Raw genomic sequence first — 15863 nt, forward strand, 5'->3', positions numbered from 1 at the left:
TGAGCAATCGCTCTCGCTCCGCTTCGCCGGAGAGTTTCCGAAGCTCCGGTTCCCTTGCCCGGCCCTACGTTGTTCACCTTGGCCGTCTCGTCTCTTGCACACAGTGAGTGCACCGCCACCCCTTTGGTGCCAGGTGCTCCCACTTCGCTAGCAGACTTTTCAAACCTTGCCACGCACCGCTCTTCTTCCACCGCGGTCTTTTCCCTACCCCCGCCGCCGCCTCTCCCCTCAGGTCACAGGGGTCTTCAAACTTGGCCCTTTTATGACTTGTGGACTTCAACTCCCAGAATTCCTCAGCCAGTGTGCCTGGCTGAGGAATTCTGGGAGTTGAAGTCCACAAGTCATAAAAGGGCCAAGTTTGAAGACCTCTGCCTCAGGAGATGCAAACGCAACCGCCCACGTGCCCGCGGAGGTTAGAAGCGAGCGACGCCCCCGGCTCTCCTGAAGGCGTCGGCTCGGCTCTGCTCCGCGGCTTCTTCAAATCGCAACGAAAGCTCCCGCTAAGCCAGAGCTGCCGGGAAGCCCCTCGGCTCCAGCAAAGCACCGGCCGGTCGCTGGAAGCGTCGTCCCTGCCCGCTCTCTCGTCCAGGCGCTCGAAAGGATGAGTCGGGACAGCGGCTGCCCCGGGCTCTCCCCTACTTCCGCGGTAAGTCCGGCGCGGCTGTCACGTAGAAGCGAAAGAAGGCCGGGCCTCTGGCTGGGAGCGTTCCCCTCCGGAGGCGGCTCTTCTCCGGAGCGAGGGTGCGGGCCCTCCCGCCGGGGTCGCTGGGCGAGCGGAGAGGCCGGAGCTGCTCCCTCCCGGGGAACCGCGAGGTCGCCGCTTCTCTTGCTTTGCGCCTCCGATGACGGCAAGGAGCCGGAGAATGAAGGCGGCACGCTGGGCGTCCCTTAGCGGAGCATTTCCTTCCTCCCCTGGCGCCGGTAAAAGGCTTAAATCTGCCGCTCCTGGCTTTGTGCCGGTCTTTGGGGAGGTCTCTTTAACCGTTCGCTCCTGGCTTCGTGCTAGCTTCTTGCTAGCTGCCCACCTCAGCAAGTGACTGAAGGAGGTACATCGTCTAAGTTATGTTAGCCCTGGCCTAGACATTTGCTTGGCTGTATTGTTGGCATAGTATTTTTTTTATTTTTAATCCCATTTATTGCTGGGAGAGAGAAGGATGAGACCTTTGTGAAAGAGCGAGCTCGCCACCTGGAGCGAAGAGATATTTTGTCCCTCCTGGGATCCAGAGTTTTGGTGCTTACTTGGGAAGGAAGGTTAAGACGGCCCCACCCTCTCCTTAAGTTTTGTTTTTTTTTAAAAAGGAAACTGAAAGCAAGCAGATCTCTGGGTGCGGCAGGAGGTCAAGTTAAGCAGATAGCAGAGATTTGGGGAAACGAAACTACCACTCGAAGACAAACAGTACAGTAGTCTTCAGGTAGCAGCAAGAGAAAATTTCTCTTGGAGCTGATGGTACCCATTTCTATGTCTTTATTTCAAGCCATAGAGAATAGGCAGCGGCCTGCTTGAATTGGTGCCTGAAGGCTGTGAGAAACTGGTTGGAATGGAACCAGCTTAGGCTGAATCTGTGAGAAACACAAGTCAGCTTCCAAGAATTTGACAGTCATTAAGTGAAGCAGCAAGCAGTTTATTGAAAAATACTGTGGGAAGTCAGCTCCCCAGAGAAGGAAATATTAAAAGGGCAGAATGTATCTCCCTAAAGGATTTTAAAAGCAGAAACCAACCCTTGCCCCCAAGTCTCTCTGTCCCAAGCACAAACCAAGTCTGCAGGAATGCAGATGTGATAATCTTATCAGGAAACTGGGATTAGGAAGAAAGATCTCTAGAGTCAACATCAGCCACAGCCCCAGGGAAGCAGGGGACATAATAGGACATACAACCAGCAAGAATCCTAGAGGGGCACACCTAGGCTCAGGACAGAATACGTGACAAAGGAAATACAAAGCTTGAAACAGGAAATAACTCCAGACAATAGAGTCCAGGGTGTATAAAAACTCACTACCCACATGGGGTCAGTCTCTCCTAATTTTTCTGTTGGATCCATCTTTCTGTCTGGCTTTCCTCTGCAATAAACTACAACCTTCTTCCCAAAGCAGTTGCCATGTTTATTCCCCGCTTGGAGGAACCATGATGAAGACTTTTCTTCCTACAATATGTTCTTGCAAGAGCGGGTGGCTAGCAAGTGGGCACACACTATGAGCCAGCAGTGCGCAGCAGCAACCAAAAAAGCTAATACAATCCTGGGTTGTATAAGCAGAGGCATAGAATCAAGATCATGCACAGTATTAGTACCGCTTTATAAAACCCTAGTAAGACCACACCTGGAATACTGCAGCCAATTTTGGTCACCATACTACAAAAAAGATGTTGAGATTTTGGAAAAAGTTTAGAGAAGAGCAACTAAAATGATCAAAGGCCTGGAGACTAAAACATAAGAAGAACGACTGCAGGTCTTGGGTTTGGCTAGTCTAAAGAAAAGAAGAAATAGGGGCGATGTGATAGCAGTATTCCAGTATATAAAGGGCTGCCGCAAAGAAGAGGGTGTCAAACTATTCTCCAAAGTACCAGAGGGCAGGCCAAGAAACAATGGATGGAAACTGATCAAAGAGAGAAGCAGCCTGGAATTAAGGAGAAACTTCCTTACAGTGAGGACAATTAACCAGTGGAATAGCTTGCCTTCAGAAATCATGGGCGCTCCATCACTGGAGATTTTCAAGAAGAGGCTAGACAGTCACTTGTTTGAAATAGTATACAGTAGGTTCTCCTGATCAAGCAGGGAGCTGGACTAGAAGACCTCCAAGGTCCCTTCCAGCTTCTGTTCTGTTCTGTTCTGTTCTATTCTTCTACTGATGGTGCTATTTGTCAGCTGTAAAGTCCCATATAGTTTGCTCATTACTTCAGGGCCCATATGTTCCTTGTAGAATATACCTGTCCAATACATGGTATAGATTCCTTCTTTCCAGATGTGAAAGAGGTGGGGCTCCAGAAGGAAATTTTTTCCATTGTACATGCTTTGCTGTGGAACAGTTTATCCAATAGGATCATAATAGTTACTTATCTACAGGTAGTCCTTGCTTAATGACAATTCTGGGAATCAGAATTTCTGTCCCTAAGTGATGCAGGCATAAAGTGCAACATCACATGATCACATCATTTAGCAATAGCAATCCCAGCCGTCTTAGTTGCTATTGTTAAGTAAAGATCGTGGATTGTTAAGTGAGAACCTCACATGACCATGTCTTGTGACTTCCCACTGGCTTCCAACAAGCAAAGTCAACGGTGAAGCCTGCAGAAAGTTGCAAGTCCCAACAAGTAGGCTGGCAAATGAGTGCTATGGGAAGTAACTGAGTGGGGGAGGGCGTGCTGAAGCATTACAAAACTGGGTAGTAGGAAGGGACACTAGGACACTGGACAAGTGCAGGAAGGGACATTGCAGTGCTGCATGAATGGAGTTCTGTTTGCATGCACTAAGGAGTGTGGGCAGGGGCTGTTGTGGGCATGCACATCTATAGAATACAAGGTCTTACATAGTGGATACCTTGGAGAAAAATTGGCAGGAGTCACTTGAGACCTTTGCCAGCTTGAGTTTGCTTGTGGGAAATTGGAAGGGAAGGTTGCAAAAGGCAATCATGTAACCACAGAATGTGACAACCATTGTAAGTATGAGACAGTTGCAAAACACCCTGATCATGATCACATGATAATAGGGTTGCTAGGACACTCATAGTTTCATGGAGTGGTTATAAGTCTCACTTGTTTCAATGCCATCACAACTTCAAATATTCATTAAATGAATGGTTGGTAAGTAAGGGCTGTTTGTATTGCTCTTTCAGAAGATCTTTAAGATCTCAAAGAGCCTTTGGGACAGAGCTGAGAGATGCCTCTTGATGAGAAACAAGGGGCGATTATCTTGGGACAAGATAATTTTTAACACTTGTAAAGAAGTTTTAACTGTGTTTTTTGTGCCATTAGATATAAATTGTCTAGAATCTAAGATGAATTGGTGGTCCAGAACTCTCGTAAATAAATAAAGCAAAATCATCACTGAAGCAATATAAGTATGTGTATAGGAATACTTTCCAAATTTCCTTAAGGTTTTAAATTGATAAAGCTTTTGTGAAATTATGAAATACTCTGCATGCAAACCATGGCACATTAAATTTAATGTATTTGTTTTATTGAGAGAAACATAATACAAAGAGCCACTATAAATAGCTGCTTATTTAAAGAAAGCAAACCAAAATAAGGATTTGCTCAACAGAGATAATAAAAAACGTTTGTCATTTCCAAACTACACTTCAGACTACAGATTTATCCACAATAACACTGCTGAGCTTTCATCATTTCATGAGTAAACCACATTAAAAAAAGAGAGAAACAGGTAAAATGTGGGGCATAAATGAGTGGATTCCATATTCTTCCAAGGGTATTAATTTTAAAACATTACACGATGACTTTTGACTATCAAAATATCTTGAATTTGCAGCTACATGTTTTTGAAGCATTCTTTATATAGGGAATATAGTCCTATACACCAGTGTTTTTCAACCTTTTTTGGGCAAAGGCACACTTGTTTCATGAAAAAAATCACGAGGCACTCCACCATTAGAAAATGTTAAAAAATTTAACTCTGTGCCTATATTGACTATATATAAAGTAATTCTCTTGAATAGGAATCAAATAAACACAAAGAAAGTATTTTATAATTACTTTTCAATTTTTCCCACGGCACACCAGGCAACATCTCGCGGCACACTAGTGTGCCGCGGAACAGTGGTTGAAAAACGCCTGCTATACACACACACACACACACACACACACACACACACACACAAATTTAGAACATTTAATATATTTTGTAAGTATTCCCTATTTTGCAAGACCCATTTCATCCAACCACCAGATGTTTATGAATGTCCAAACTCAAATTTAAAAAAGAAGTGTATCAAAGGTCAATAGGCTTGAGAGAATCAGAATTGAATAATAATAATAAAAATCAATAGTTTTGCTTTAGGAAATGTGCTGAGCAATGTGTAAAGACCAACAAGGGATTAATACATTGTATATATTTATGTATTTACATGTTTTCCCACTGATTCTATAGATTTTCCAATCCCTACAAGTCCATTTGGAGGGATCTCAAACTAGCTGACTGATCATTGCAAAAACTGTGCATTTAGGAATATAAAGTAGAAATACACAGAATGAAAACTGCATTGCAATAGGTGCCCAGGTGCTTCTTTAAAAAGCTTATCTAAATTGTCTGGAAGCAGTTTAGAATTTGATGTTTCCCACCACTTTTGTACTGTAAAATTTAAAATGAGATTGGCTAGCTATACTGGTAAGTTGGGTATTATCTAACATCGAAAGTTCCTTGAGACAACTCTGTGTATTTAACTGGTAATGGATAACACAGACATCTTTCTTTCCAATATTAATATTGTTACTCTTATGAAATTCTGTGTCTGTGTGTTTCAAATTTGAATTAATTCTTTGAAGTGGATTACTCATTTTAATTTCTAACATTGTTCTTTATTTTTGTTCTTTAACTCATGTACAGTGCCCATTTCACAAACAGGACTGAGAGCATCCTTCTGAGGTATTAGACCAAAAATACTATCTAGGATTTTATAACTGAAGATGCTAGAAAGTGTATCTTGAATATTCTGCAAGGAAAATGTTTTTTTATTATAACCAACTAATGATCTCTCTTCTTATCTTATGAAACCACACATTCTTAAAGAATTTTAGAGGGCCTGGTTGGAGTTCACAGACAGATTTAAACATTTTTTAAATTTTTGAGTCCCATGTCAAGATATTCAAAGCAGAATATCAACAGTGCTGGAGGATACTAACTTGTGAATTGTAGTAATGCATTTTTTAATGTATTATTTAGAGTCATGGGGTGATATTAATAGTGTTTTAATCTCTAAAATATTTTTCTAAGGTGAGTCCAGCAGTGGCAAAGATGGTAAGAAGAAAGTGTGCATTTTGTCAAGATGATGTAGCGTGTGCGATTATGTACATCGCTGAAGATAAGAATCTCGCAGTTCATCAGAATTGTTTGGTGAGGTTTGCTAACGACATTCAAACTGTGTCCATAACTGATTGGAAAATGAAAAAAGATCTGAAGCGCTCTTGTGAGGCAATTCATAATTGATAACACCTATTTTTATGCCATGTGTACTCTACTTTTATAGGCATGCAGTACAGTTTCAAGAGTTAAAATTTAAATACTTTCCTGGATTAAAGTAGATTGGAGTACAAGAAGACCATAACTATTATAATTAGTATTTTTATAGTGGTACGTTAAAATCCAGCAGAGATTGTTTAGGAGCAAAAATGACCAGTCTCCTGGCAATTGCTATAATAAATCACGAGTCCATTCGTCTATTTCTCTGTCCCTTTCCTTATGCCTTTCTTTATTTAATCCGCATTTTGCAGACTTGGATGGCACTATGCTTTAATTAATTAACATCCTGCCTTTATTATTTTTATAAATAATTCAAGGTGGCTAACGTATCTAATACTCCTTTCTCCTCCTACTGTCCCCACAACAACTACCCTGTTATGTGGGTTGGGCTGAGAGTGACGCTCAAAGTCACCCAGCTAGCAAATCCTTCATAGGACTAAAAACTCATGGGTTTCCCAGTTTCTAGCCTGGTGCCTTGTGTACATGGATCTTTTTATCTATAGACAATGAGAGAGCCTTTTTCCCTCACTTTTCTCCCTGAGGATCAAGGCCCAGAGAGCAGGATTTTCAAGGCATCCCGATTACCCTGAATCTATAGCTTCTAGCTTTGCTTCTCTTTTTCCTTTTCCATTGGGAAAATGGATGGCTCCCTAAGAACCTGGCTTTTTTCCTTCCCTGATGAAAAAGGTGAGCTGTGACGAGTTCAGGGAGAGGAAGGGAACATGGACAGCTTTGCAGTCAGGTGAGTCAAGAGGGGCTCAAAAAGGTTTTTGAAAATTTTGGGTGTCCAGGCTAGGAATTTGAGAGGTATAAAGATGTTATACTGGTTGCTCTTTGTATCAAGGTTTTCTAAATATGTATACTTTGAAGAAAAAAGAACCGCATAGAAACACATTAGACTTTATAATACTGTGTCTTTATTCTAGACTTGGATGTTTACATTTTATATTCTGCTTTTTAGTGCTGCCTTCCCTCCCTTTCTTTTTTAATTCAAAAAGGCTGTCATCTTCCAATGGAAGGACTGGAGGACTGGAATCCCAGTCCTTACATAGGCAGAAGTAGAAGTGAGAGAATAGGACCAGAAAAAAAAGTATTCAATTCATACTCCAGTTGGATTTAGAGATGGGAAATTTAGAGAGGTTATTTCCACAAAAACGTTTCCAAATTATTTTCAAGCAAATGGTAAACTCATTATAATTAGGTAAATATGTAAAAAAACAAGAAACGGATTGATCTACTAGTGGGAGAAAGTGGCAAGAAGGTTAGCAACAGGGAGAAAGCAGAACTATTTAACTCATTTTTTTGCATCTGTCTTTACACAAAGGGAAAAAATAATCCAACCTACCAAAACCAGTGCCATAAAAAACAGATTAGAAACACAAGTTAAGATAGGCAAGAAAATGGTAAGTGAGCACCTGTCCAGCCTAGACGAGTTCAAATCACCAGGACCAGATGGATTACACTCCAAGGTTCTGAAGGAACTGGCAGATGTGATCTCAGAACCACTGAACTATATCTTTCAAAGATCCTGGAGCACTGGGGAACTACCAGAGGACTGGAAAATAGCCGATGTAGTTCCTATCTTCAAAAAAGGAAATGGATCCAGGAAACTACAGACCTATCAGCCTGACCTCAATACCTGGGAAGATCTTGGAAAAGATAATCAAGCAATGAATTAGTGAACACCTAGAGGCAAAAAAAGTTAACCAAAAGCTAACATGGCTTTGTCAAAAACAGATCATGCCAGACAAATATTATTGCATTCTTTGACAAGGTTGTCACAATTAGTGGACCAGAGGAATGCTGTGGCTATAATTTACTTGGATTTCAGTAAGGCATTTGATAAAGTACACCACAACCTACTACTTGATAAGATAGAAAAATGTGAGCTAAACAGCATCACCACCAGATGGATTTGTAACTGACTGACAAACCACATTCAACATGTAGTCTTCAATGGAACTGTATCTACACAGAGGGAAGTATGCAGTACCACAAGGCTCTGTTTTAGGCCCAGTGCTCTTCAACATCCTCATCAATGGTTTGAATGAGGGGATAGATGGGGAACTCATAAAATTTGCAGATGACACCAAGCTGGCAGGAATAGCCAACACTCAAGAAGGTAGGCTTAAGATACAGAAGGATCTTGACAGACTTGAACAACAAAATGAAATTTAATGATGAAAAAAGTAAAGTTCTACATTTAGGCAAGAAAAACCAAACACACAGGTATAGTATAGATAGGTGGTACCTTGTTTAAGAGTAGTAACTAAGAGGGATCTTGGAATTCTAGTGGACAATCACTTAAATATGAGCCAGCAGTGTGCTGCAGCTGCCAAAACAGCCAACACAGTTCTAGGCTGCATTAACAGGGATAGTATCAAAATCGTGTGAAGTGTTAATACCACTTTATAATATACCACTTTTTTGAAGATGGGAACCACATCAGCAGGAGATTGCTCAGAGGTTCATTGCTGAAAACATTCTTCTCTGGATTAGTCAGTAGAAAAGAATGGGTAACCTGGGTAAGAGGCAGAGGGACAGCACTGTACGCTGTACAAAAGTTGTTTTTGCCAGCCAGAAGCTTTTCATTAATGTTTTGTGCTACCTCCCAATTATATTCTCAATGTTCTCGAATTCCCATTTGAGGACATGGAGGTACCTGCATGCTAGTAACGGCTATTCTTCATATTCTGGCCATATTATTTTATCTGTAAACTTGTAACTTTGTTATGTCAGAAGTGAAGCTGCACATTACTAATATCTCTAGCTCTTAGCAATGGTTGTTTTGGGTGACAGGACCTTATATTAAACGTCTTAGAAGGCTTTAACATTTTTTCTTCATAAAGTCTGTTGAATGTTTTCAAGGAAACTATGGAAAGTATGTGGAATAGGCATAGCAGTTCCAGTGGTTAAGTGCAGAGAGTTACATGCTCCCTAATCAGGCAAACATAGGGAAACTGATACCTAGAACTAAGGAGAAACTTCCTGACAGTTAGAACAATTAACCAGTGGAACAACCTGCCTCCAGAAGCGGTGAATGCTCCAACTCTGGAAGTTTTTAAGAAGAAACTGGACAGCCATTTGCCTGAAATGGTATAGAGTTTCCTGCCTGAGCAGGAGGTTGGAGTAGATGACCTCCAAGGTCCATCATCATCATCATCATCATCATCATCATCATCATCATCATCATCATTATTATTATTATTATTATTATTATTATTATTATTATTATTATTATTATTATTTCATTCCTTTTTTTGAAAAATACTCATTTACCAATTTGCTGAAGTTTTCCTTAACATCATTTAAGATTCCTTCCCTGTATTACATATGAGTCCACGGAGCACTCAGAGTGCTAATGGTTGTTTTTGTGAATGAGTAAACTTACAAAAGAAATGGCTAAAACTTTGTAAATTTATGAGGTAGCACTGATCCCCAGCCAATTCTTGCTGCTATTTTTAATATTTTATTTTTGTCATGACCTCTTGTTTTACATCTTACTTTTCTGATTTCATTTCTAGTTATTTTCTTCAGGATTTGTGGAATCAGAAGAACAGAGGCCTGGGGATCTTGATAGAAGGTTTGACGTGGCTTCAGTAGAGAGGGAAATAAAGAGAGGAAGGAGGCTGGTAAGATATTTTTCATGTTTTAAAATTCTATAGCAGATTTACTTAAAACATTTATTTTCACATTTTCACATTATTTTCGCATCTGGAATTTCCTCTTTGAAGGCCTAAAGATAATAATATGAACCAACAGTCTAGGCCCGTGGTGGTGAACCTATGGCACGGGTGCCACATGTGGCACGCAGAGCCCTCTTTGTGGGCAAGCGCGCCGTCACCCCAGTCCTAGGCCTTCAACTGGGTTTTATAAAACCTTTTCACTTTAGGTCTCTGCCGCCATGTGCCAAAAAAAAAGGTTCAATCAATCAATTTCAACTTCTTGCGGGGAAAAAAAGATCTCGCAAAGTTGGAATTGATTGATTGAACTTTTTAGTACCACCCAGTCTGCCGTTACCACCTGGCCATGCCCACCCATTGGGCCACGCCCACCCAGCACCCGACGATACATAAGTGGGTTTTGGGTTGCAGTTTGGGCACTCGTTCTCTAAAAGGTCTAGGTCACTGGTCTAGGCCCTCTGTCTTATTGACAGAAAGACTTTGATCTTACTACTGTTTTCTCCCCTATTTGAAACACTGGGAGAGTGAAAAGGTCTCTGTGTGAGGGGGGAAGTGACAGAGAAAAATGAATAAAAATAATATGATCTCATCAGTTAACACCTCCCTGCAGAGGAGCAGTGCTATTTAACTGAACTAGAAAACATAAATCTTTAGGGAACCCCAGTTACATAGGCTGTCATCATGAGTAGCAATTAAAATAAGTTTAACAGCCCCTTTCCAATAACAACTATTTGCTATCTAAAAGTGACAAGGCAATACATTTTCTTATTTAATCCATTTCCGGTCAGGATATTAGTAAATACAACTCACATGTGATTTCATATTCTTGTTGCAAAGTGGAGATTACATTCTACTCTACAGTGGTGGCCAAAATTGTGGAAACATTTTGGGAAAAGTATATATTTGAGGTTTGATGGCTAATAACATCACTTTATTTTGGAGAAGTACCATAAAATTATATATCAATGGAAAGATAATTTAATCAAGAATGTAATGCAACAAGGTTTGTTCAATTATCTGTATTCTATGAAATTTATTTATTTATTTATTTATTTGTTCTTATATACCGCCCTTCTCCCGAGGGACTCGGGGCGGTGTACAGAGTAAGGTAGGTATACAGATTGAACAATAGTGAAAAACAATAGTAAAAACAACTGAGACCCCAAGAGCTATCAGGCCAGGCCGGACTGCTGGAACAGGTAAGTTTTTAAATCGCGCCGGAAGGTGCGGAGGTCGGGGGCCATCCGGATTTCGGTAGGCAAGCAGTTCCAGAGGGTTGGCGCACCCACTGAGAATGCCCTCCCCCTGGGGGCCACCAGCCGACATTCCTTGAGCGGTGGCACCCTGAGGAGGCCCTCTCTGTGGGAGCGCACAGGACGGAGGGGTGTTGACGTTGGCAGAAGGTGTTCCTGTAGGTAGTCCGGACCCATGCCATGTAGGGCTTTGTATGTCATTGTTAGCACCTTGAATTTCACTCGGAAGGCAACCGGAAGCCAGTGCAGCTCACGGAGGAGAGGTGTGATATGGGAGTATCGGGAGGCCCCCAAAAGTGTCCGTGCAGCTGCACTTTGCACCAGTTGAAGCTTCCGAGTGGCTCTCAAGGGCAGCCCTATGTAGAGAGCGTTACAGTAGTCTAGGCGAGAGGTCACAAGTGCATGGGTGACTGTACGTAAGGCGTCCAGGTCCAGATAAGGTCGTAGTTGGCGCACTAGTCGAACCCGGGAGAAGGCCCCCTTGGTCACAGCTCCTATGTGGTCTTCCAGGGATAGCTGCGAGTCTAGGAGGACACCCAGGTTGCGGGCCCTATCAACAGGGGGTAATAACTCATCCCCGATGTTAAGGGATGGAATGATCTGAGTATCCTGGCTTGCCGGTACGTACAGCCATTCAGTCTTGTCCGGGTTGAGTTGAAGCCTGTTCCTCCCCATCCATTCCCGGACCGCTTTCAGGCAGCGGGACATCACGTCGAGGGCATCACTGATACTGTTTGGAGTTGAGATGAAAAGCTGGGTGTCATCAGCATACTGATGGTACCCTACTCCAAAACCACGAATGATCTCACCCAGCGGTTTCATGTAGATGTTGAACAGGAGAGGCGAGTGGACCGACCCCTGAGGGACTCCGCAAACGAGAGGCCTCGGGGTCGACCTCTGTCCCCCTGCCAGCACCGACTGCGAGCGACCCTGGAGAAAGGAGGAGAACCACCGCAGAACCGTGCCTCCCACTCCCAGTCCCCTGAGGCGCCGCAGCAAGATACCATGGTCGATGGTATCGAAAGCCGCCGAAAGGTCTAATAAGACTAGGACAGAGGAATGGCCCCTGTCCCGGGCTCTCCAGAGATCATTCATCAGAGCGACCAATGCCGTCTCCGTGCTGTAGCCCGGCCTGAAGCCCGATTGGCACGGGTCTAGATAAACCGCTTCATCCAGGACCTGAGGAAGCTGATGCGCCACTACGCTCTCAACAACCTTCGCAAGGAAGCGAAGGTTGGAGACTGGACGAAAGTTATTCAATGAGGTTGGGTCCAAGGTGGGCTTCTTGAGGAGAGGTCTCACCACCGCCTCCTTCAAGGCAGTGGGGAAGTGACCCTCACTCAGAGAAGCAGAGATGACCGCCAGAAACCAGCCTCGTGTCCCCTCTCGAGCTGCATAAGCCAGCCAGGAAGGGCACGGGTCCAGTAAGCATGTGGAGGAGCTCAACCTCCTCATAATCCTGTCCACTTCCTTCGGAGTCACAGGATCAAATTCCTCCCAGATGACGTCGACAAGACTGTCCATGTCCTGTTCCTCCAACTCTGCCCAGTTGGAGTCCAGGCCGGTTCGAATCCGAGCGATTTTATCCAACAGATATTGACCGAATTCCTCGGCTCGACCCTGTAAGGGTTCCTCTCTCACCTCTTGGTTCAGTAGGGAGCGAGTCACTCTAAACAAGGCAGCCGGGTGATTATCTGCGGACGCGATGAGGGTGGAAAAGTAGTTGGATTTCGCCACCCTTATCACTGCGAGATAAGACCTGGTGAGGATTCTTAGTCGCAATCGGTTGGATTCGGATCGACTGGATCTCCAACGGCTCTCTAGGCCCCGTCTCCGACGCTTCATCTCCCGGAGCTCCGCGGTGAACCATGGGGCTCGCTGGGATCTGCGCCGGGTCAGGGGCCGCAGGGGTACAACTCGGTCCAGAGCCTCCGTGGCTGCCCTTTCCCAGGCTTCCACTAAGGCGTCCGCCGAGCTGTGAGCAGGGAGTGCTTGTGGGTTCCCAAGCACTGCCTGGAACCTATCAGGGTCCATTAGGCGCCTAGGGCGGTACCATCTGGTTGGCACCGTGCACCCACGGCGGGGGGTGGCAAAGGGGAAGTCTAGCCGTAGGAGGTGATGATCGGTCCATGACAGGGGCGTAACGGTCGTGGCGCCCCCACCGATATCATCACGCCACCGTCCAGACAAGAAGATCAAGTCGGGGGTGTGGCCTCCCTCATGAGTCGGTCCAGAAATTATTTGCGACAGGTCCATGGCCGCCATGGAAGCCATGAACTCCCGAGCTAGTTCGGACGATCCTCCCAGGGATGGTAGGTTAAAGTCGCCCAAGACCATGAGTTTTGGGAATTCAACCACCAACCCTGAGAGGACATCGAGTAGCTTGGGCAGGGCTGCCGCTGCACGATTAGGTGGTAGGTACGCCAGCAGCAGGCCCAACTGCGCCCCTGGGCCGTATCTCAGAAGGAGAGACTCACACCCGGCTATCTGAGGGACGGTGGTCTCTCGCGGGCTAAGGGTCTCCCTGATGATTACTGCCACTCCTCCGCCCCTCCCATGGGCCCGAGGCTGGTGCAGCACCTGGAAACCTGGTGGGCAGAGGTCAACCAGAGGGACACCACCCTCTGGGCCCAGCCAGGTTTCCGTGATGCAAGCCAGGTCCGCGTGCTCACTCTCCACTAGGTCACGAACAAGGTGAGCCTTGTTAGCTACGGACCTGGCATTTAGGTAGACCAGCCTGAGCATAGGAGGCTGCACACCTTCGCTCCCGGGTCCTCGGGGGAAGTACAGAGGGTTGGAGCGTCTCACCGCTTGTACAGAGCGGAGATGACTTTCCCGGTGACGATACGGCCCTCTGCTTGTGCACCTTCTGCCGTTCCCCACCATCCTGGGAATTGGCTGTTCGTCAGCTCGCCACTGGGCTTTGTCGGCGACTGGTCCTCGTTCTTCACCTTCGTGAACGGTCGTAGGCCTGGCCTGCGCTATGGTAGTTGGAAGGCCCCCCTTCGCCGAACAACCATAGTCTTTTCCCGCCCCCCTCCCTAACCCGACAAAGAACTTAGCTAGGAACTTAACCAGGGGCCTCTTGTTGGACTTGTGCTGGAGGCCCCTGACCCTGCCTGGCCATCTCTCAGAGGCCCAATGGTTGGGCCCGTCATCGAGATTCGATGTATTGTAGGCGGGACGCACCCAGGAGAGGGGGGAACTCCTGAGGGCGTGTAGGTCTGTGCTGGAATATTGGAGAAGCATAGAGTCACAGGGGTTTTTTTGGGGGGAAGGCGGTCCCCTGGGTGGAGAATTGGAAGGAGGGTCGAGTTGGGTAGGTGGGTATCTGGACCGTCATCCAGCCACTGCCACTTGGCTGGGTGAACCCCAGAAGCAGGCCACTCCCCATCCTCTCACGATGGGTTGTGACTCTGTTTCTGGGGGTGGTCCAGGACCCACTCTGGGTGAAGCATACCCCATAGAGCTCTCACCTCTATGGGGCTGCAGGTGTAAGGTCAAGCCACTCTGCCACCGTGGCATGCACCCAGGTCCATCATGTCCTGTGGGGCGAGGGTGGGCAGGGGGGTTGAGAGTTGGTAGAGGCAAGATGATGATGGCCTCGGTGGTCCAGTCGCCGCTGTCTCCACTGATCAGCTGCATCGTGGCGTCTTTTGGTTGAAGGTCGGCACGGAGACATCGTCGGCACCCAGGGTGCGGGCCGGAGACGCCACGCCGCGTCTAGTAGTGCTGCCGTCGAGGGTTCTTGGCAAAGGTGGCCGACCGGGGTCTGGAGAAGCTTTCGCTGATGACGCTTTTGCTGCTGCTCCGTTGCATAGCTGCTCCCCTGATCTGCTGGTCCGCGGCGTCTCCTTGGTGTAGATCGGAAGTGCCGCCGCCTAGGGCTAGGTCAAGGTGGTCGAGGAAGGACGAGGCGCTGGCCCTCACTCAAGACGGTTGCAGCGGTTCGGGGGGTGGGCCGGAGACGCCAGGCCATTGCTGCTAGCGCCGCTGTCAAAGGCCCCTCGGAGGTGGTCGATCGGGCCCGCATAGCCGGTCTGCGGCGTCTCCTTGATCCCATGGAGACGCCGCCGCTATTTAGGAGCAGGCCAGGAGGCCGAGGCAGAGCAGCGACTCTGTTATAGCCAATAACCAGAAAAAGGAAGCACAACTTTCTTAGGTTGATATCAGGTAGCTTTCCTTCATCTGATTGTAGCCAATGAGCATGAGTGTTTAGAGAGCCACTCAGGTGTCATCTTGCTTTGGCAATGAGCCAATCAGATCACAGTAGGATTCACTTACTGATGTCATGTACTGAAGCTGAGAGGAGGACATTTGTCAGTGTGTTATGTGATCACTGTCAAGTTGGTTGGGTTTTTTTCTGTTCTTTCACTTAGTGACCCTGTAAAACATAATAAAAGTAATGGTGCAAAGAGTTGACTGGTAGACCAGAAAGTGATGTAAAATAGTATTATTAAGTGAACAATGTTACAGTTATAAAGAAACTAGAAGAAAAATTAGTGGAAACTTAACCAAAGGTGGCATTTCTAAGTTTCTGAAGAGGTAATAGGAGACTCAGTCACTACAAAACCCCACTGGTAAAGGCAGGAAAAGGTGCACAACAGCAAGTGATGATAGAAGAATTAAGAGACTGTACCTACGTGACAGAAGAAAATCAACTGGGTGTATACAAGATGAAATGGCGCAATGCAATGTGAAGTTGAGTGCAAGGACTGTTTGGCGCAGACTGCAGGAAT

At 45.6% G+C, this 15863-nt stretch overlaps 1 protein-coding gene across 3 annotated transcripts in view; it reads left to right on the forward strand.

Moving 5' to 3' along the window:
* Window positions 1-296: 296 nt before the first annotated feature.
* Window positions 297-15863, forward strand: part of PHF11 (PHD finger protein 11) — a 28225-nt gene continuing 12658 nt past the window's right edge. The window contains exons 1-4 of one of the 3 annotated variants that reach the window (XM_081314169.1): window positions 298-646; window positions 5556-5594; window positions 5943-6062; window positions 9713-9820. In XM_081314169.1, the coding sequence (XP_081170295.1) occupies window positions 5964-6062; window positions 9713-9820 (207 nt within the window). In that variant the 5' untranslated portion in view covers window positions 298-646; window positions 5556-5594; window positions 5943-5963. Of the gene's footprint in view, window positions 647-678; window positions 922-5555; window positions 5595-5942; window positions 6063-9712; window positions 9821-15863 lie in introns of those variants that run through there. The other 2 variants (XM_081314168.1, XM_081314170.1) reach the window with 2 other exon arrangements.

Source organism: Vipera berus (genome assembly GCF_964194415.1).
Source record: "Vipera berus genome assembly, chromosome: 1".
Classification (NCBI taxonomy): domain Eukaryota; kingdom Metazoa; phylum Chordata; class Lepidosauria; order Squamata; family Viperidae; genus Vipera; species Vipera berus.